The sequence below is a fragment of the Euphorbia lathyris genome, chromosome 2 (assembly GCF_963576675.1).
Source record: "Euphorbia lathyris chromosome 2, ddEupLath1.1, whole genome shotgun sequence".
Classification (NCBI taxonomy): Eukaryota; Viridiplantae; Streptophyta; class Magnoliopsida; order Malpighiales; family Euphorbiaceae; genus Euphorbia; species Euphorbia lathyris.
In genome coordinates this window covers 103,597,067-103,618,545 of record NC_088911.1, presented here as the reverse complement: position 1 = coordinate 103,618,545, position 21,479 = coordinate 103,597,067, and the positions used below count along the sequence as shown (strand labels likewise).

Here is a 21,479-nt window from a genome sequence, read left to right as displayed (position 1 = left end):
ACTTCGGAATGTCAGGAACAAACTTCTATAAGGGATCTAAGGCTAAAACAAACTTTAAAAGGGAGAAATTGAGAGTTGAAAATAACTGGACGAATCTGGGAAATTCTGGAAACAGAGTATCTAAAAGAATTTGAGCTATAAAGATTGGCTTGTAACTATGGTTTCTGGGCACGAAATTGGGAAAATAAATACACTAGATCGAACTTCAGGACGTCAGGAACAACTTTGTCGAAGGGATTGAAAGCAGAGAATGACTTTAAATGGACGAAATCGGGCTTTGAAAATAAATGGACGAATCTGGAAAATTAATTTGGAAACAGAGTTCTAGCTAAGAATTGAGCAAATTAAGAGCTTAGGAATGCTAAATTGAATTGAAAAACTTGAAAAGAGGCTATTAGAATTGAATTGAGGCTAAAGGAGAGCTAAAGAAGGAATTGAAACTAAGAGAAATGAAGAACGAAAGGAAAAACTTGAAGAACTTGAAGAACTAAGAACAAAAGAAACTAGAGACTAAGCATTGGAGCTTTGAGAGGGGGTTTTGTGTGTTGAATGAGTGATTTTTTATGAAGGGGAGGGGGTCTATTTATAGTTTTTTGGAGTGGCGTTTTGGTAATTATTTAGTGGTATTTTGGTAATTATTGGTCAACTACCCCTTATTTTTCTCTCTAACCTTGCCCACTACCTTGCCACATCATCAACTTCCTCAACTTCTTCCAACTACCACTAACCTCCACTAACTTCCATGCCACATCACTCCACTACCTTGTGGTTAGAGAAAATCTTAAGGCTTGGACTTAGATGTGGGGATGGGGCTAAGCTTGTAGGCTAGCCCGTGGCTGTGTCCGGATGCGTTCTGAGAAATCGGTGGCCGACACCGGGCTCCGGGCGAGAACTGACCTCTAGTTCGCCGAGAGAAAGAACACGCCCCGCGTAAGTCTAGCTACGCCCTGCGTAGTGCGGCTCCTGAACTTGGTGCGTCTTGTTGATGCGTTTTACGCGTGGCGTAAAGTAAGGTACGCCCCGCGTAGTGGAGCCTTTGAAGTGGAACGTCTTCGGATGGCTGGTATACGCTCCGCGTATAGGAAGGCACGCCCCGCGTGTTTGTGCTTCTGATCCTGGAGCGCCTTGTCGATGCATTTTACGCGTGGCATATAGAAAGGTACGCCCCGCGTAGTGGAGTCTCTGAAGTGGAACGTCTTCGGGTGTGTGGTATATGCCCCGCGTATAAAAATGCACGCCTCGCGTACTTGAAGTGAGTTTACGAATGTATTTTTATTTTTATTTTATCCTTTATTATTTTCTAGATAAAATATAAACTATATCCTAAAATCAAAATCCAAACATTCTATATACATAAAATAAAATTTATTTTATTTTGGGCCAACAGTAAGAATGAAAATATTTTATTTGCAATGTTTTAACATAAAACTAAATTCTCTCTAGTTAAATTTGTACATTTCTTTATTGAATTAAAAAAAAAAAAAAAAAAAAGTAAATCAAGATTATGAAGATTATGTTTGACTTTATTTATAGAATTTACTGAGGACAATCACTACATCTTTTTTAAAGTGGGATCCACACACGTTTTACTTTAGGTAATAATGATGACACAATTAAAAACAAAAAATGTGTGGCATGGCAGTCAAAAGTTACAAAAACCAATAATTACTTTTTACCCTTATTTTATAGAAGGTTAGAAAGAGAAAAAGGAAGAAATAGCTCCTCTTCAGAAAACATCATTGCATCAAGTGCCCGAGGACGATGCATATTTTAACCAACAAACCCTTTGCAATGTCAAAAGGACACCAACCCTTTTTATAGTTTGTCTGGTTTCCATTTAAACAATTTAAAGTTTTTAACCGTTCAAACCAATCTTAATTGTATTTCTCCGTTGCTTTATAATCGCATCAAATATAATGTCTAGAAAGTGTAATTAATGAGTAAATCAAATAATCGGCAAGGACAACATCTGAACATTTATTCAATGTCTGTGAAACAGTAGCTACCATTGAACTTGACCATTTTATAGCAGCACATCTGTTTGCTAATCTGAAACACACCACATATGGGAGTACTTACTTAGCTTTACAAGTAAGTCAAAATATCTCATCCATCCAAGAAATGGGACTCAACCACTGTACTCTAAGTAATTATGGTCTAAATGCAGACAACACAAAATGGGTCATGATGACTTCTTACTCCTTTCCTTTTGGTAATTAAGCTACCTGACAAAATCTCATAAATGAATCTAAATTTACCCTTCATTTTCCCTCTTTCTTTCTTCATTTTCAGAGTCAGCCGTACTAATTATAAATAATTCCAGAATTATTTAATCAAAGTTCATAAATACTTTGATGGGCTATGTGTGATTGTGAATAAAGGAGTGTGTGTGTGTGTGAAGGACAATGTGGAGAGCAGATTTTGGTTATGTTGGTGGATTTGATAGGTGCCATGTGGAGAGCACATAAAACTTACACTTTGCACATGGATTCCCCAATTTCAATTTCATTGCTTTGAGATTGAGAAATCAAATTAAGTTTCGTTCTTTTCAAGAGAATCAACTACCAGATAAGAACAAAAACGGTTTGGTGTTCAGAGAAAAGGATTACCCAGTTTTGATTTTCAAGAGGGCAGCTCTGTATCCGAGAGAGAGAAAGAAGCAGAAGAAGAAAGCTTCCTACTTTCCGTACAACAGTTCCAGGTATGCTATAATGGCTTCTCCTTTCCTCAGAAGCTTTTGAGTAGCCTTTTCTTCTAATCTATTTCTTTCTCTTTACCTTAGTGCAAAAAGCTGTTTCTGATTCCAGGAAAAAAATGGGGGAAACAGCAGATAATCATGATGATTCATCTTCACAATCACAGTGTTTCTCCAAACTCTCATTGCTTTGTGTTGCAGCCTTTTTTATCCCTTCTCTAATCTTGGTTCGTCTTGGGTTCTCTCCCTTCCTCGTAACAGTCTCTATTTTGTGCCTATCGACCATCTTTCTTCTTATAGTCTCAAAGAAGAAGTCTAGCTCTGTTAAGAACCCACCTGAAAATCAACAAGTAGAGCAAGAAGTAAATCAAGAAACTGAAGCTGTTAATTTGTTGTCTTCTGCTGCACAAGAAAGCCAAATTAGTGAATTCCAAGACTATCAAGTTGAATCAACAGATTGTCCATCAGCTAGTGAAAGTAGTGATGGTTTCTCAGCAAGTGAAGATTTTGAGCTGAACTGGGCTTGTTTTGATAATCTGGGAAAGAATGTAGCTGTTTCTGAAATATTAGGTTTTTCTAATGATGATGATGAAGAAGATGAAGATGATAATCTCATTGAAATCAATTTTCCTGATAATAGTTCTGCTGAGTTGAATGAAGAGTCGGAAGAGAAATTGCAGATAGATTTTGATTTCAATGATGAGTCAGAAGCAAAAATGCAGACAGAACTGCCTGAATCTATGTTCAGGCAAGAGGGGTTTATGGAGCTATTGGAAGAGTTTAATGAGGTAACTGAAGAAGAAAACTTGATTGAGATTGACCTCTCCATGGGATCTATCAAGGGGCATACTTATTAAAAAGATTTATGTTCCAATTTTCACATCTACTAGTTGAGATGCTTATGTTTTAATGAACCGTTTAACTTACAAGTCTGATATTCGTTTAACTTATAGGTAATTAACTAATAGTCTATTAACTATCTAAACTCTTCGAAGTTGTTCTTTGTGCTGCTATTGGCAATATTTTTACCGTCCAAATCTTCTTTCCTTTTTTATTTATTTCTTTTCATTCTAATTTAATTTCAGTTGTAGATCATATAACTAGAAAGGGTTGGGATAAAACATTATATTTTTAACTTGAATCCAAAATAACAGTGTAGCTTCTAAATTTGCACTTAGACACGCCTCTGGGAAGACGCTAGACTAGGAAAGGCGCACTCAGACGCGAGTCTCTTGAACAGAGGCCATCTTTTGGCTTCTCAAGTGACACGCCTGGAGCCTAGTGCCTTTTGAGCATGAGGAGCACCTGGAATGCATTTCAAGATACCCTTCCACCATGAACTTCCATTTAATCCCAGCAGACAAGGAAATAAAGAATTTCAGGAAAAAATTAAGATAGACAAGATTCAAGAAAATGCAAAGCATGAAGTTTTTTGTCATTGATGAATAGTTAATCTAGTCCTATGGTCCTAAACTGAACTCAACATGTCAAAACTGTAATTGGAATGATTCTAAATAAGCTTGTTCCTGGAGAATTAAGCAGTGTTCATTCAATACCAACAGCAACAGCTTTGTCACCCTCATGGTCCTGCCCGACTCGATCTGAATTAGTCGGTGTCTTCAGACGCCAATACCAGATGGTATATCATGCCAAAAGTAATCTTGTTCCTGACTCAATATCATCAGCCTTCTATACACTAAATCATCAATGTAAAAAGAATGGTGATCAATAAGCTAAGTCCTAAACATTTAAAAGAATTGTGACCAATCTAACCGATGTCAGCTGCCTACTATTCTTAGAGCCAAATTTTCAGATCAAACCTTCAGAGGATGGTTGCATTGTGCTTCTATAACTCTGCAGAAAACATAGCTCACCTCAAGTATTCATTTGATGCCAAGAAACTCCAATCCAGTTGCAGTGGGTGTGAAACCATGCTCCGCGAGATACTTAGGACTATGAAACTTAGTCAGGTGTCTCATTCCACTATCGCATAGAATAGTCACAATAGTGTGACCAGGGCCAATTGCCTGTGCAACTCTAACAGCCCCAACACAATTCATGGCTGAAGAACTCCCCAGAAAAAGGCCATCCTTCTTCAAAAGATACCTGGAAATATATATTTTTTCAATTTTATATAATGTGCTAACATAGTCTGGATAAAAAATAAAAATAAAAATATCCAAAAGCATCATTTGTAGATATGCACAATTCAAAATTGTAGGAGGGGAAGAAAATTTCATGATTTTCCAGCAGACAATTAAATTGATGAGAAGAACAACCAATAGTTTTATATGAAGGTAAATATGAAAAAGAGGAGGAAACAAATATCACCTTAACATAACTACAAGACACGCCAGGAACATGTCACATCTTTCATTAAAATTATATTTTCACTATTGCTTCCTTATAATAAAATAAAATGGCATGATATAAATTTAAAAGAGCAGAACAAGGACAGACCTTGACATTTCAACAGCCTCCGTATCTGTTCCTCTAAAAGCACCATCAAGTTTAGCCATCATAAAGTTTTGTGTTATTCTGTTAATGCCGATTCCTTCTGTTATTGTATCGAAAGGATTCTTTAGCCTTTTCCCTTCAGCCTCCTCTTTTGTGTACATCACCCCCCTTGTGATCTTATTATACAAACCAGAACCAGGAGGGTCTATGAGAAAGCACTTGATGTTTGGATTCTTTTCCTGAAGAAAACAAGATAATAACATATTAGACACCCTTGCTGTTGCACCACATAAAACTACAATTTTTAAAGAAGGAAAAGATTCTGACCTGCAGAAATCTAGAAATACCAGCCACAGTTCCACCTGTGCCTGCAGCTGCCACAAATGCGTCTAATCTACCACTTGTTTGTTCCCAAATTTCAGGCCCAGTTCCTTCATAATGAGCCCGAAAATTAGCCAAATTTTCAAACTGATCCGCAAAGAAGCCACCACTACAATATTTTGCAAAAACTGGGCATTCTTTTTCCCCATCAGGACTGTAACCATTAATTTGTTGAGGATCTTTGGCATCAATTTTGCCATTATACCTATGCTTTGCTGCTAGTTCATTTGCTTCTATTGCCCGTCGCCTAGCAACATTGACATAATGGTCTTTGTGTGTAATTGAAACTGGTCTTACCCTCTCCACAGTAGCTCCCAGTGCTTCAAGAATTTGCGACTAGCAAAAATATCCGGAGGGAAAAAAAATATAAGTTAGTAGATACGAATAAAACATAGTTCAACAATAAAATAAAGAAGAAAAATGGTACAGGGATTCACATGCTAAGTGCTATGAAGGAAGCTCTCTCTCTCTCTCTCTCTCTCTCTCTCTCTCTCACAGAAGAGACAAATAAGGTTCTTCAGTAGTTGTTTTCTTTAGAAGCTACAAACTTTTCAACGGATTCCTGGAACTATTCAAATTTCTAGAGTTCATTGCTACCTCATTTTTGAACCTCACATAATAAATCACTTAAAATGGAGGTATCATTGAATAAGGCCATAAGCCAGTAACGGATACTGGAAAATTTATTATGCAGAGGATGACTTCTATGATCCATACTATTTACAGCAGCATAATCAAAACCTCGAAATTTCAGGCATGGGAATCATATAAGACAAGTATTCAAATTGCTCAGAAACACAATACGTTCATACCTTCTCAATAGCAACATCATCTGGAATAACCACATGACATTCACATCCATAAGCAGGAGCAACTGTGACAAGGCTGATTGCAGTGCTTCCAGCACTTCCCTCAGTAACAACTCCACCGCAAGTTAGCTGGCCAGATCCCAGAGCCTGTGCAAGACCACAGTTTAGCAGAAAACCAAAAATGATAGTGGTAAAGACAAACAAATAATTAATTACTTAAATAATAATTTCAGTTGATCATCTGACACTGAAAAGGAAGTCTATTTCAAAGAATTAAGCATATTTAGACAGCACTCCAGAACAGAACTATTGTACATTATGCTACTAATTATTCTCACAATTCCAAAATTAAGACCATACATCAAATGTGAGATGATGGATGAATATTAGAGTTCAACAGGCAACCTCTGGTCACAAAATGGACCAAAAATCATCACATATTTTCTGGATTTTGTCTTGGAAAATAGAACGAAAAAATAAATAATGGTGAAATTATCTAGTCTCAATTTCAAATAAAGAAATTCCAGCCACCATCTGTGTTTTGAGACAGGTGATTGAGTTGAGTTCCAACTTAATCTCTTAGCCTTAAGGCTCTAGGCAAGGTTAACTAATGGCGGCACATCCAATTTCTATTCTAACTGTTCAACTAGCTGTCTAACAAGGACAATAGATTCAACCCTGTTCTTGAGAATAAATTTCGATTAAACTAATATATTAGTCACAATTCTTTTTAAATGTTTAAGACTTGGATTATTGATCCCTAAAACTCAAAAGTCATTACTTTTGTGATCCATAATCCGTTGCCTAATAAATATTATCAAAACTACGACTTGCATGTTCAAATTGTAATTATTCACAAACTAGATATTCAAATAAGTTAACCTCTTCAATTATTTTCACGGCAACTCTGTCTTTCACACTGCCTCCTGGATTCAGAAACTCACACTTCCCAAGAATCTGAAAAACAAAGTAACGTATAAATCAATATCTAAAACCACAAAAACATTAAACATTAATTAATCACCTAACTATATTGTATCCACTGAAAATAGAAACAAGTAAGAACTGAAGAAATGCAAGAAGCACTGGGATAACAGGAAAGTAATGGCTCCAAAAGGAGCCCATCGTCCAAATTAGAGATAGAAACTGGATATAGAGAAGAACAATACAATAAGATTGAAATAAAATAAAATAATAACTTGAAGAGAAGCATCAAGAGCAAGCATATTCTATATATGGAGTAAAAGCAATTTTATGGAGATGCATCTATCAGACTGTAACTTCACAAAAGAAGAAAAATCATAAAAGTACTAGACGATTACGGAGGGGGGTGAAATTTAAAAATTTATTGCGCGCAAAACTCCATAAATTGCATATGAATGATGAAAATTAAGCAAACCCTAGATAACCAAATGAAGAAAAGAAACATACTTCACAACCTGTAGCTTCAGAGAGGCTACTGATTCTGATCAAGGGGGTGTTACCAACAGCATCAATGAGTCCATTTCTGGGTTTTTTCTTTTTTGAAAGAGTGAAATGGATATTTTTGTTGGAGGAATTCTTGCAGAATATGTAGGAGAGCAGTGCCATGGACACAGAGATCGCAGCTACAACAGCTCCTGTGATTTTCACAGGTGCCATTGTGGAGGTTGGAGCTGCAAACCTCAATGTCCAAAAAAAAATGCTTGTAATTGAGAAGTTCAGAAAGGAAGTCGGTTATTAAGTTAGGGCAATTATCATTACTAAAAAATCATTTCCCCATTAATTTATGTGAAAGATAAAAGAAAAATTACGACGGCTTAATGGTAGAATACGGAGACGGTCTTGTGAATTCTAAAGACCGGACCCAGCCCATTTGCCCACTTACCTTTACAACTTTTAAAATTTTGATTTTTTTTATGAGATTTTACCTAAACCCCGTTTTTATTTCTATATTATTAAACATACTGATTTTCTAAAAAATAACAGAAAACTAATTCCTAAATATCCAGTGTTATCACTGAATATAGTAGGGTTGTAAATGAGTCGAGCTGCTTGTGAGTAGTTCAGTGGTCAGTTCGACTTAGTTCGATAAACGAACTGCTCGTAAACACGATTTAAAGGCTCGATTTGTAAACGAATCGAGTTTGAACACGATAAAGCTTGTGAGCAGACTTGATTATAGGCTCATGAACAAGTTCGACTATGATAATGTTCATGACTAGCCTCGATAGAGACTCATGAATAAATTCGATAGAAGTTTGTGAATAAGCTCATATATAATAACGAATATTATTTATATTTAATAATTATAATTTGATATATGGTCCGTTCTAAAATTCTTTTATTTGATATTATAGTAAAATATACATTAGGTTACGATGATAGGGAATGGATTTAGGATTCACTTCTTCTCTTCCCATTCATTTTTTCATTTCCACATCTCTCACCTTACGCTGTTTTTTTATTTAGTGGTTAAAAGAAGATTTTTAATTTTTATATATATAAAATTGTTTTATTTCATTCACGAACACATTAAACGAGTTTGTTCATGAACATGTTTAACGAACTGCTCGTGAGCAAAACTTGTGAATAAAATAAATGAACATCTCGCGAGCTAAACTCATCTATAAGATAAATGAGCTGGCTCGTGAACAAACGAGCTTCTAAACGACTCGAGCTCAAAAATAAATTTGAGATTGAACCGAGCTCGAAGCTAAGCTTAAGCTCGTTAAAATTATGACAAGCCGAGCCTAAGGAAACCAAGTAAGTGATTATACATGAATCTAGTCTCTGAAAGGTAGAGTAATCACATGTGACCGCTTTACCGAATCTTTTTCAGTAGACTGGAATCAAGTAACGACTCTAACTTTAAAAAAAAACAAGTGTTTTGAAGTGTTTATTTATATTGAACTGCGTGATACTATTCCTACAAGTCTTGCATTGAACTACACGATGCAATTATAAGACTCTTGCAAAACAAGTAAGAAATATTTATATGATGTAAATGCTTACCGACCCTCAGAAGTAGCATCAAGATAGTTTTGGAAAATGAAGCATCAAACTTATGACTGCTCACGATGGCGACCTTGCTCGGGATCAAACCCATAACTTTAACGAAAATTAAATGATGATAAGAAATACTACTTAGGCTTTTAATAGTTACTCGAAGAGGCTTGCATTGAAAGGTGAATTGATCTCACCAACCTAGCTTTTTAAAGAAACTCTTAAGAGCATAAATGGGTCATTAATTTGTGTTTAAAGTAATCTTTAGTAGCTTTGAGGAAAGGTGAATTTATTACATGTAGTACTTGGTTACTCGAGAAAAATTCAAAAAAGAATTAAAGATTTATTGAATCACCTTATCGGTTAAAGTTATGTGTTCAAATATTGGAACAACGCCAAAAATAGCTAATTTTTAAAATTTTAAAGTTTTCTATTTGGTTTTCCTTATTGCATCACGACACTTTTCACTATACACAACCTTTAGCCCCAATGTGCATATTAATACTTTTTGTGCACTCCTTGAGGCATGAAGGGAGGGTATGTATATTACTCATAGCTTTGTACCGTTTACATATTGTTTGGCCCTTAAGTGGGAAGACGTAGATATATACTCATTGTAGGAGCCTTAATGTTATCCTAAACTAGTCCGTCTACAACTCATGAGGCAACCCTAGTAATCTTCCTTAGGTTACCAACATCTTTGCATTAGGTACATAAGTATGCATTTTATCATCCCATGATGATGATAAATCAATCCCAACACCTATGAAAAAATTTTAAACCAATCATGGAGTCATAAAGTTGGAAGGGTGTGCATTCTTTGTGCATGCGACTTGCTAACATTTGTGTTTCTTGTGTTTTATCCTTGAAAGCATTCATCCACTTGAACATACACATCCATTTAAAACTTTTGTGCATTATTGGTGAACATATGCATCGCATGATTCTAAGCCCTTTGCTACATTCGGTTATGTTAATCCTTTTCACTTATAATGTACTCAAGTACGTTGTTAGGTCATCTATGTTACATTCTTAAGAACGAGTCATGTGTTATGATTTATTTTTTGCCTACGATGTAATTAAGTATTCCATTACATCATCCATATTCCATACGCAAGAATGAGTCATGAGTACGATGTAGTCAAGTACGTCATTAGGTTATCCATTTCCATTCCCAAGAACAAGTCATGCATCATGATTTCCTTTTTGCCTTCGATGTAATCAAGTACGCCATTAGGTCATCTATGTTCATTTCTCAAGAACGGCCCATACATCGTGATTTCCTTTTTGCTTATGATGTACTCAATTACACCATTAGGTCGCCTGTCTTATATTCTCAAGAATGATTTCATGCATCATGATTTCCTTTTCGCCTAAGAAAAAATATATTTAGTCTTCCTAGGTAACTAACTAATAGATGAAGGAATGACAAGAAGAACCATAAAATGGAATTCCCTTACTAGACAAAAGTGTTGATTGAACAACTTTACAAATCTAACTTTAATGACTGTGATCCAATGTACTCAAGTACGCCATTAGGTCATATGTGTTTCATTCTCAAAAATAATTCATACATCGTGATTTCCTTTTTGCATTTGATGTACTTATGTACACCATTAGGTCATTCATGTTTCGTTCTCAAGAACGAGTCATGCATCGTGATTTCCTTTTTTCCTACGATGTACTCAAGTACTCTATTAGGCCGTTTGTGTTCTGATCCTAAAAACAATCCATGTGTCATGATTTGGTTTGCTTTTGATGTATCCAAGTACTCTATTAGGTTGTACATGTTATGTTCTTAATAATGTGCATTGAATCGTGATTTTGCTTTCATATTTGATGTACTCAAGTATGCTATTAGGTCATTTGTGCCCCATTCTCAAGAATGAGCATTGTGCTGTGATTTATCCTTCATCTCCAATATACTCAATTACATCGTTAGGTCGTACGTTTCAAGATCAAAAGACCGGGCATCTAGTTGTGAATTCCCTCTTTTGCCTCTTGATATACTCAAATACACCATGCATGTATCATTTTTATGAATAATCACCCAGTCATATTTTCCATTTCATCTTAAATTGTTGTTGGGTTGTCATGCTCCATTTTAGTATGAGCATAACCTTTTTTTATCATGTTCCATTTTTATAGGAGCATGATGCATCCTCATCTCACTATTCATTTCACAACCATAAATCATAAAGAGTGTTGTTATTTACCGCCCTCCTTTTGCTTTTACTGCCCCCTATATACCCATATTACTCTCCCCATATTTTCGAAAAAATATTTTGCACTCCTTTCTCTCTCTCTCTCCCGAACAAACCCGAAAATTAAAAATTATGAATCCGAGAACTCCCAAACATGAGGATTTCGAAGACGAGGTAACGATCTTCTTGTAAAATTCGTTAAATTGTTGAATTTTCTTTTTCTGTTTTTTTGTTAAGGACGGGTCACGAACCTGCCACCCTCTAGGGGAGGCGGGTCAGGATCCCACCCTTACCTAAAGGAAGACGGGTTGTGTACCCATCTTCCTTTAGGTAAGGGTGGATTACTGACCTTCCTCCCTGAGAGGGTGGCGGGTCTGTGACCCGCCCTTACCTAAAGGCAGTAGGGCAGTGGACCCGCCTGCCTTTAGTGTAGGACGGGTCTGTGACCCGCCTGCCTATGGGCAGGAGGTCCCGAGCCCCAATTTTGACTAGTTTTAATATGGTTTTCTTTTTTGGGTTTACATATTAATAAATTGCATTTATTTTCAGGAGGCAGCTGGAGTTTGGATTGGAGACGGGATCGATTATAGTCCATGTTTCATGACAAACACATTATTTCAAACAAGTATGGAAACAATTGATTGGGTGAAAGACAATGCAATTAAAAATTATTTCAAGATCGTTATTTCTTCGCATAAACACGGAGGAAAACAAAAGCTTCTGAGATGTTCACGTGGCGAACGGTATAGAGAATTGATTAATCCATTGGAAGAGGATTTAAGTAGGAAAACTCAAACTAAATCGTGCGGCTGTAAATTCTGTTTGTAAATCTCTCAACCGCTCATTTATCCTGGGCTGCTGTGTCGGGATCCAGATCCGAGCTCGTGGATCATCTGGTCGAAGTGTGAGTCCCTCTCGCCGAGGTCTGAAACACGGGAAATGCTCGTATATCTACGCCTAAAGAAGAGTCAAACATCCCGCGATCTGCCCACAATCTCCTCTACTAGTAGTGCTTAGCTGTCGGTATAGGTATGCTAGTGTAGCTGAGCCCCAGGAGTATCCAGACATGTCCTCTACCCCATCCTGCACCTCCAGCAAGCATGCAAGTCAGATTTGGTCGCCACTCTTGTCTATAAACAAGGTGGAACCGAACATCAAAAACATCCACCTGATCGCCTCAGAATCTGACATCCAACCTACAGAACACAAAGAGACGATTGAATTGCCAAATACCCCACCACCTCTCGAATGAGTAGCCAGCAGCTCATCCCTAGTCACCCTAAACAACTCCATCACTATGGTCTGAAGCTGTTCCCCCGCAATGTCAGCACACACCAGTCGCCCATCCGATGGGATACGTAGAATCACCCACACATCATGCAACATAATCCTCATCTCACCAAATGGCATATGAAATGATGACATATCCGGCTGCCACCGCTCCACAAAAGCACATATCAGTGCAATATCAATGTGTGCGTCCATGGTAGATGGAAGGTGTGACAGTCTCGATCCCCGTATAAGCGCATTGACCTCTAGGCGAGCGACCTTATACCAATCAATTAGTGTCACGCAAAATGTTCCTCTAGTATGTTCCCTGAGCTGGGACCTCAGCTGCCCGCTCCACATTCTAGAAGCAACATGTCCCAAGAAGCTGGGAATCATAGTACCATCAACTGGTCCACCGAGGACCAGATCCGTCACTACCCAATCATTGTCTACAGTATCCCTCGAGCGCTTGCTGCTCCCTGCAATTATATTACACATATAACATTTAAACAATTGAAGTTCTATAGTAATAATTGAAGTAAACTAATCACAAAATAAAATTAGAATGTAAATTATTTACCTAATGACTCAACATGACCAAAACGACCGCCTATCCCCTTCGCCGACCGAAAAACTGGGATAGGGTCGACTGCGACATAATCCTCCTCACCATCATCCATGGCGATATAATCCCCATCCTGACTCATGGATCGATGCACTGTCTCGTGCGCCCTCTATGCATCCACCATTAACCTCTCTGTTCCTCGGTTCCTCCAAGCAGAGGTTGTGATACCACGTGTAGAAGGGTGTCGATGCCTGAAAGCCTCTAAAAAGTCACGTTGAAAAAATAACATTATACGGTAAGTCATTTATAAAAATTTTGATACGTATTTTTTAAAAAATTAAAAATAATTTCGATCACCAAAATTCGGGAACAGAAAACGATTTTTTAGAGCCGGGCGGGTCAAGGATCCGCCCAGCTCTAAATGGAGGCGGGTGACGCACCCGCCGTTCTCCAGGGACGGCAGGCGTTGTACCCGTCTTCTCCTAGAGAAGGCGAGTCCGTCACCCGCCCGTCTTCAGAAGGAGGCGGGCCAGATCAGCGGGTCACGGACCCGCCTAGGCCATCTTCATGGTCGATTTCTGTCCCCGAATTTCGAGGACAGAAATCAAAATTTCTAAAAAAATACAAAAATGAAATAAGCATTTACCGGTATAATCATTGCTCCTTTTCCTTTCCCGTGACGACCGACCATGATTGTTGTTTGGGTGTGAAGTGGTGCGGGAAGTTAGTTTGTTGAGTTTGATTTTTTTTTTCAAATATAAAGGGGAAGGGCTTTATGGTCATTTATGGGGCTGTAAGTGGTCATCAGGGGGCAGTAAATAGCAATTCACATCCTAAATAAACATTATTATATATATCCATCTTTACACATACATTCATTCATGCATAATCCTAATAAATCAAAACAATGTGCTCAATTCTCGTGTCTTCAAAACACCAAATCTAGTCACTACAAGAAATCGTTCATTTTGTGGGGAAATATTTTGCCACTAAATGATACTTTTTTGCCACAAAAGACGTTAGTGGCGAACTCAAAGTTCGTCCTTAGTTCGCCATTGTATAGGCGCCACAATAGGTGTTTATGACGAATTTCAGTTTCGCCACAATTGAGTATTATATTGTGGCGAATTTCAATTTTACCACAATTGAGTATTATATTGTGGCGAAACATATATCCCCACTCATATCATTTATTTCCCCACAAATAAATATTTTATTAGGTTTAATAGTCTTGTGGGATACAAATTCGCCACAAAAAGTCATAGTTTGTGGGGAAGACAATATATCGCCACTGATAAGTGACATTATGTGACAAAATTTTCGCCACAATTGATATACATATTATGAAGAATACAAATTTCACCACTAATGAATGACGTTATGTGACGAAACATTCACCACAATTGATATATATATTATGGGAAATACATTTTTCGCCACTAATGAACGACATTATATGACAACATTCGTCATAATTGATATATACATATTGAGGAAAATAAATTTTGCCACTGATGAGCTATATTGTGTGACAATAAATTTGCCACATTTGAATTCTAATTTATATGGAATATTATGTATCACATTTTATCTCACAAATAAACTATGTTATGTGTAAAAATATGAAATCTTAACAAATTTAATAATAATAAAATTTTATAAATTAAACAATAATAACAATAAAAATTACATTATTAATTAACATAAAGTTCAAGTTGTACTAATAATGATAAAAAAAAATCTAACAACTTTACAAAATGCACTAGCTAGGATGTTTTGGCCGATTGTCAGTTACTACTCACGAATTCACACCTGCAAAAAATGATTTCAAATAAAACATCAGATTTAGAGCTTTGAAACCTTCATATTATTTAGTAATTTATCATTGCTAATATGTAAAGGGATAAGGTGTAAAAATACCCCTAATGTTTACCGTCATAGGTAATTTTATCCTAATGTCTAAAATGATGCAATTTTACCCTAACGTTGACAACTAAATGATACCCCTAACGTTATGGGTAAAATTGCAGCATTTTGACATTATGGACAAATTGCTCCAGTATTTTTGCACCTTATCCCATTTGTAGATAATTCTATATGGGCATTGTTAAGAATTAGACAATTTCATTATCAAATTAAATTGTTAATGGTTATTTAAAAGCTGATTAGCTACTGCTTTCCTATCTTTATCTACAGAGACACTTCACAAATTAAAAGTGAATATCAGCTAAACCCATGAAGCAATACAACAAAGGTTTATAATTTTATAGGAAAATTAAATCTGAAGAAAAAAATTATATCCATCTAAGGCTTGTCTTTTCTTTCCACATGTGCCAAACTAGAATAATTTGTAAAAGTATTCAAATTTTACATACCTAAGACATTAAAAGCATGAATTTGGTCTAATTTCCTTTTAAATAAAAATGCAAAAATCAACAAGTTGTAAGCATTGTATAATTGTATAAATACACAGCATAAAGTCCAGTATCTTCCCTAAACTTTTCCAGACATAGAATTACTGCAACTAGAATTGCTTCAAAATTAACATGGCAAGATGTTGCTAACTATTTAGTCCAACCATGAGTTGATAACCAATAAGATATCAATTTTCGCACTCTTGTACTTTGAAAATAAACTAGTAACAATAATCATCACAAAGCAGCTCTAACAAGATAAAACAAATTACAGACTCAATAGAACATAATAAACAGGATGAACCATTTGAACCTGTTTACTGCCAGATGCTCTTCCCATCTTTGGTTGTGCTTTTGCTTTTGCTGGAATGTCTATACTTTCTTCCAAGTTACCAGAGCTGCAACTGGTCTTTTTTATTTCCACGTTAATAGCCCTACCCTGAATAATTATAACCATAAGTACATGTTAATAATATAAGTAGATATATCATATAAAGTTTTTTCCACATTTCTCTTATTATTAATGTATATAAGAATCAATGTAAACAAGAAACCTAGTTCATCATATATTTTTTTATGCCGTGTAATATATAACAGCAAAACAGGGCTTAGTTCTTCAATTTGTAAGCTTCACATATTATATTTCATCAATTTTTCAAGACATAGATAAGACATCTCAAACACTCAAAAGCATATACAAAATCAAGAAATTCAACTAATTTTCTAATAATATTTTCTTAAAGCTATAAGGATCACTCACACTGCCAAATCTAGAAATGAAATTGTAACAAACTGACAATTATGATGAGATGAAGTAATAGTAAAAAAATGACACTACTCAAATTATGGTTAGGCTAGCTCCGAGAAACTCTGATGCCCTCCTAATCGATTGAGGCAGAACAAAGCCAAAATCGTTAATTTAGGATCAAGAGAGAAGAATGTCATACTGAAAATTAGTTTAGTCACTTGCATGCATATTAAATTTGTCTGCCTAACTTCATTAAACTGGTATATCAGTTTGATGCAGTAATATGATAAACCAATTTACTGGGTTTTATTACCAGTAAATCTGTTTATCAGTTTACTGAACTAATAAACCAGTTTACTAATTTTATTACCAGTAAATCTGTTTATCAGTTTACTGAACTAATAAACAGATACACCACCAGTTTACTGGTTTATATTATATAAACCAGTATATTGGTTAAACCAGTAAATTGGTTATAACACACCAGTAAATTGGTTAAACCAGTAAACTCGCTAAATATAGTCATATCTCCCAACCTGGCACAATGTATCAATGCAAACAATTAACAGAAAATTAACGGATGAACAAATTAAATACAACAGAGCAGTTAAATTCAACTAACATGTCCAAGCATCAGAGTAATACAACAGCATTCAAATTCATATGTTGCAAGGCATAGAATATTCAGCTAAATTACCAAACTTCTGATTAATGGCTGAAACGAAACACAACTATACAAATCAAGTATCTAGTCAAATGCCATTTTTTCACGACTTTACATCATTGAGCTATTGAAGTTGTTAACAAACAAACACCCTCATAATATAAAAGACATTTCCATATAATTAATTTAGTCACTTAGAAAACTCAAATCAACTAAGGGTCTTTACTCAAATCAACCAATCCCCCTAAAGATTCACTTCTAAATATGCAAATCAGAGTAGTTAAAACTTCAAAAGACAACCTCAACAAAGATACAGTAAGGAAATAATTCATTGCTCTCAACATATAACCAAATTTCACTTGTTTCAGTTCTATCCAGTTTATTCAACCTCACAAGTATATCAATCAAGTTTTAAAGAAAATTAACCTTTACACATCATTTAGATACAGTCTCCATTTCTATTCGTATTTAACTCTGGAAAAACATGGGAATACATATTTACCATTTGTTCCCGATTTTGCCCTTGACTGACTCCATTCACCAGATTCACTACCATCCACCCCCTTCTTCTCCTTCTTGGAGTTGCTGCTGTTCAAACGCCCTCTTCTTCTTCCCCTGCTGCTGTTCCATCACTTCGCCTTCTTCAGAATCAGATAAGAGTTTCTAATCTCAGGAAACTCGTGATGAAGTGCTATCTAGGCACATGAAGGAGACGATGGAAGACCGAGGAAAAGACGGAGTAGGCGGAGGAGGCCCTGGGCAACGTTCTCTCTAGTTTACGATTTTGAAGAGAGAAATGAGGAAGGAAATAGAGGAGAAGGAATAGAGAGAGAGTCGACCGGAAACAGGACAGCCATGGAAGGCGGTTGAGCTTTGGCTTGGTGAGGAGGCACGGAAGAGAAGAAAATGAGGAAGGAGGAGAAGTCGGCTGATACAAATGAGTAAAAACCCTAAAATCCAAAATTTATACCCCTATTTCCGAATTGACCCTTCTATTTTGTCCATTTCAATTAACCCCCATTAGTTATAGTTTGTTTCAATTGAGTCCCTCCGAATTACATATAGCCTCCTCCAATTTGTTTAATTTCTTATTGTTATCCTGTATGTTTTTATTTCTTTTAATTAACCCCTTTTCAAAATTTTAATCTAACTCCAAAGCATTTTAATTTGTTTTAATTAGATCCTCCATTTTATAATTTAGTCCAATTATCATTTATTTCATCAATCTAATCCTTCTCACGAAATGCATATTTTATCAACTTTAGTATTAATTTTATTTTGTAAATTCACGTATACATAATCCTTTAATTCGTCAATCAGAAAAATATAATTAATTAGTTAAAGTCTTAACATGTCGCTTCACATATTTTTATATGCGTATGAATTCTTTAATATGATAATATTTACTAATTTTTTATTTATTAGATTGCTCGGTTCGGGGCTCGTTAGACACCTTTTAGGTAAATAATCTCCTAGTTAAAGTTTTCTCCGTACACTAGGACTCGAACTCGAGATCTCTAGTTTAAGAGACTTGAGATCCTTAACCACTTAAGTCAAATTTAATTGATATTTACTAATTATTTAAGTTTATAATAATAACAAAGTATAAAAAAATGAAGTAAACACCCGTACTTTAAATAAAAATTATTAATTAAGATAAATATTTTCGGTGGGGAGTTTTTAAACTCCCCACTAATATTTTATGTTTTGTGGAGAATTTTGATTATCGTCACTAATGTATTATGTTTTTAGTGGCGAATATCTAATTCCCCATAAATATTTAACATTTTGTGGCGAAATTTTAGACTCCCCACAAATATGTTAAAATTTGTGGCGAAATTTCGAACTCCCCGGAAATATGTCTTATTTGTGGCGAATTGATGAATCCCCACAAATTTATTATTTTTAGTGGTGAAAAATATTTCCCCACAAAAAATCATCTTTCTTGTAGTGAGTGTCGTGTAAAGCCTAGGTCAAAAGGCAGTTAGATGGAAGTTTGAGCTCAGTCAGTCCGAAGTAGAGTTTGGCCGAAGAAGATATTGTGGGATCGGGTTTAGATGGTAAGCCAAAATTTGACTCAGTGGTGGGATATTCCAATAAAGAAGAAGAATCTGAGACATTGAGATGGTTGATGTGAATGGCATAAAGGCTTCGATCAAGTCCATGTTTGCTTCAGTTAATTTTATAACTCCATTAATAAGGAAATCAAGGCGGTAGAGAAGAGGAAATGAGGTATCATAATTTTTTAATCATATGAGGAAGCTTAAAAGATGACCATGAGGGTAGAGAAGTATGAGATATCCAAGACTAGAAGTGGATACAACCAGTAACACCTCAAATTCTAATTCTCCAGCTATAGTGAGCGGGATAGGAAATAAGGGAGCACAATCATTTTCCCCATCAAGTCTCTAAAAGTAGCAGTTGTTACTGGTGAAAATATATATGACTTTGAAATTATAGATCTCAATTACACACTATCTTGAATGTAGCTCTTTGCTTCATTTTTTATTCGCATAAAGTAGATGAATATATGAGGAAGACTTTATCTAGGTACAAAATTTTGAGAAATACTTATCATTCTTTATGGGAAAAACTTTGTAGGATTAAAATCATTTTAAATAGATTTGACTATTTTGATGTTTTTACTATATATGTCTGCATTGTGCAAGGAATGTATTATGAACAAGTTGCCTACCATCTATGAAAATAAATGTACATATGTTTTGTTTCTTCGCTAGGTGTGATGAATCATGTTTGTCGTTAAATAGTGAAAGTCTGTGACAAATTAGGTGTTGTCACTTTCTATCTTATTTTGATGATGTTTACATATTGTCATCCATATGAACATTTATGATAAAAAAAAAAAATTTGTCATCACAATTACTAAATTTTATATATATATATAGTATCATGACGTACATATTTATTGTTCGAATAATGATTTAATTTACAAAATATATGAATCCATGTATTTATTAGTTAAATAATAAAATTTCATAAATCAAGTAGTTAAAAGCTTACTTAAAAAAAAATAGTTAAAAGCCGAGATCATAATAGACTTTTAATCTATAATAAGATGAACTGATATATCTATTATTAAAAGTTTTTTTTGGATCTTATATTTGACTTAAAATTTTAAGTTAAATAACTTCTTTAAGGAATAAACATTAAATGACATGTATAATAAAAGAATTAATAATAAATATAAATTACTCCAAATAAGATTCATTGTCGTATATTATTTGACCTGTTCTTTTTTATTTATTGATTTTATACAATCCTAAGATAGAACTTTTTAATATTTTCTATCCGTATGCTTTTGTAAATGTTACATCGAAGTGAAGTGAGAGTATATATGAGAGTAAATCATATAGTTTAAAAAATTAGAGGATCTTTTCAAAAATAAATTAAAGGATATAAAGAAATTTTGATCTTAATTAAACCCATGATCTTTCATTTTGATCTTAATTAAAGGATATGTTACTAATATAGTTACGCAAAAAGCATAATTAAACCCATGATCTTTCATTTTTTGGTTCATTAAGCCCATGATCATATATTTTTGGTCTCATTAAGCCTTCGAAGACAAAAAAAAGTAATTTTGAACATAAAATTTAGTTAACGGACTGTTCTTCACTACATCTGCATTCGAAATTTGTATTTTTTTTCACTGTTTGAAAGCAGTTTTGGATGTGTAACGTGACTATAAGAAAACTCTAAAAACCTTAATTCAAACTGTAAAAAATGATGAATACGATGGGAATGGAGCGTCGCCGCCTCCCTTAACCTACCTTAATCTCCCCCCGCCGCCGTCCGCCGCCTCACTCTCCGATGGCGGAACCATACTTCTCCCCTCTGGATGAACACGTGGATATTCGAGTTCTCTTCAATCCAAAATACCGGGTGGCTCCTCCTCCGGCGTCCGCAATCCCGAAGCCCGCTCCGACGAAAGCTTCATATTCCTCTGTTCTTGCAAAAAATTCGACTATGACCACAGAATCGGCGGCAACTGTCTCGGATTTTGGGGGTATTCGATCGGTTAAGATCTCCCAAGCAGCCTATGATCGTCGTCTAGCCCTTTGCGAACACTCGCTTATTGGCCGCCTTATTCTCTCAAAAGGAGACGCCCCTAGAAAGGTTGGGGATTTGAAACAGGTACTGACATCTATTTGGGGACTCAAGGACCCTTGGAGATTGATCTCAATTGGCAGAGGCTTTTATCAGGTTATTCTTCCCTCTATGGAAGCTAAGGCTTCGGCCCTCAGTAGAGGGATTATCAATGTCAAGC

General features: G+C 35.5%; 2 protein-coding genes and 1 long non-coding RNA gene across 5 annotated transcripts; 1 reads left to right on the top strand and 2 right to left on the bottom strand.

The window, feature by feature from the left end:
• Positions 1-2,003: 2,003 nt before the first annotated feature.
• LOC136219241 (cysteine synthase 2) lies at positions 2,004-8,071 on the bottom strand. 3 transcript variants are annotated; one of them, XM_066006567.1, is made up of 7 exons: positions 7,774-8,071; positions 7,225-7,299; positions 6,346-6,489; positions 5,480-5,869; positions 5,156-5,391; positions 4,570-4,801; positions 2,004-4,391 (listed from the first exon to the last, which is right to left on the bottom strand). In XM_066006567.1, the coding sequence occupies exons 1-6, from the start codon at positions 7,981-7,983 to the stop codon at positions 4,579-4,581; spliced, it is 1,278 nt and encodes a 425-aa protein (XP_065862639.1). In that variant the 5' UTR covers positions 7,984-8,071; the 3' UTR covers positions 2,004-4,391; positions 4,570-4,578. The 3 variants fall into 3 exon arrangements, with proteins under 3 accessions (XP_065862639.1, XP_065862638.1, XP_065862637.1); XM_066006566.1 differs by having other exon boundaries at positions 2,004-3,031; XM_066006565.1 differs by having other exon boundaries at positions 2,004-4,801.
• On the top strand, positions 2,815-3,627 carry LOC136219242 (uncharacterized). The gene has a single exon (XM_066006568.1). The coding sequence runs from the start codon at positions 2,815-2,817 to the stop codon at positions 3,550-3,552; it is 738 nt and encodes a 245-aa protein (XP_065862640.1). The 3' UTR covers positions 3,553-3,627.
• A 6,930-nt stretch (positions 8,072-15,001) lies between the features above and the next one.
• LOC136219240 (uncharacterized) lies at positions 15,002-18,115 on the bottom strand. The gene is made up of 3 exons (XR_010684100.1): positions 17,694-18,115; positions 16,093-16,218; positions 15,002-15,177 (listed from the first exon to the last, which is right to left on the bottom strand). It is a non-coding gene; the product is annotated as an uncharacterized lncRNA (long non-coding RNA).
• Positions 18,116-21,479: the final 3,364 nt, after the last annotated feature.

Coding starts and splice junctions, on each gene's coding strand:
- LOC136219242 (XM_066006568.1), top strand. CDS start 2,815: ATGGGGGAAACAGCAGATAATCATGATGATTCATCTTCACAATCACAG.
- LOC136219241 (XM_066006565.1), bottom strand. CDS start 7,983: ATGGCACCTGTGAAAATCACAGGAGCTGTTGTAGCTGCGATCTCTGTG. Junction 5,870..6,345: donor ATGATGTTGCTATTGAGAAG/GTATGAACGTAT, acceptor TATTTTTGCTAG/TCGCAAATTCTTGAAGCACT. Junction 5,392..5,479: donor GTATTTCTAGATTTCTGCAG/GTCAGAATCTTT, acceptor TGTTTTCTTCAG/GAAAAGAATCCAAACATCAA.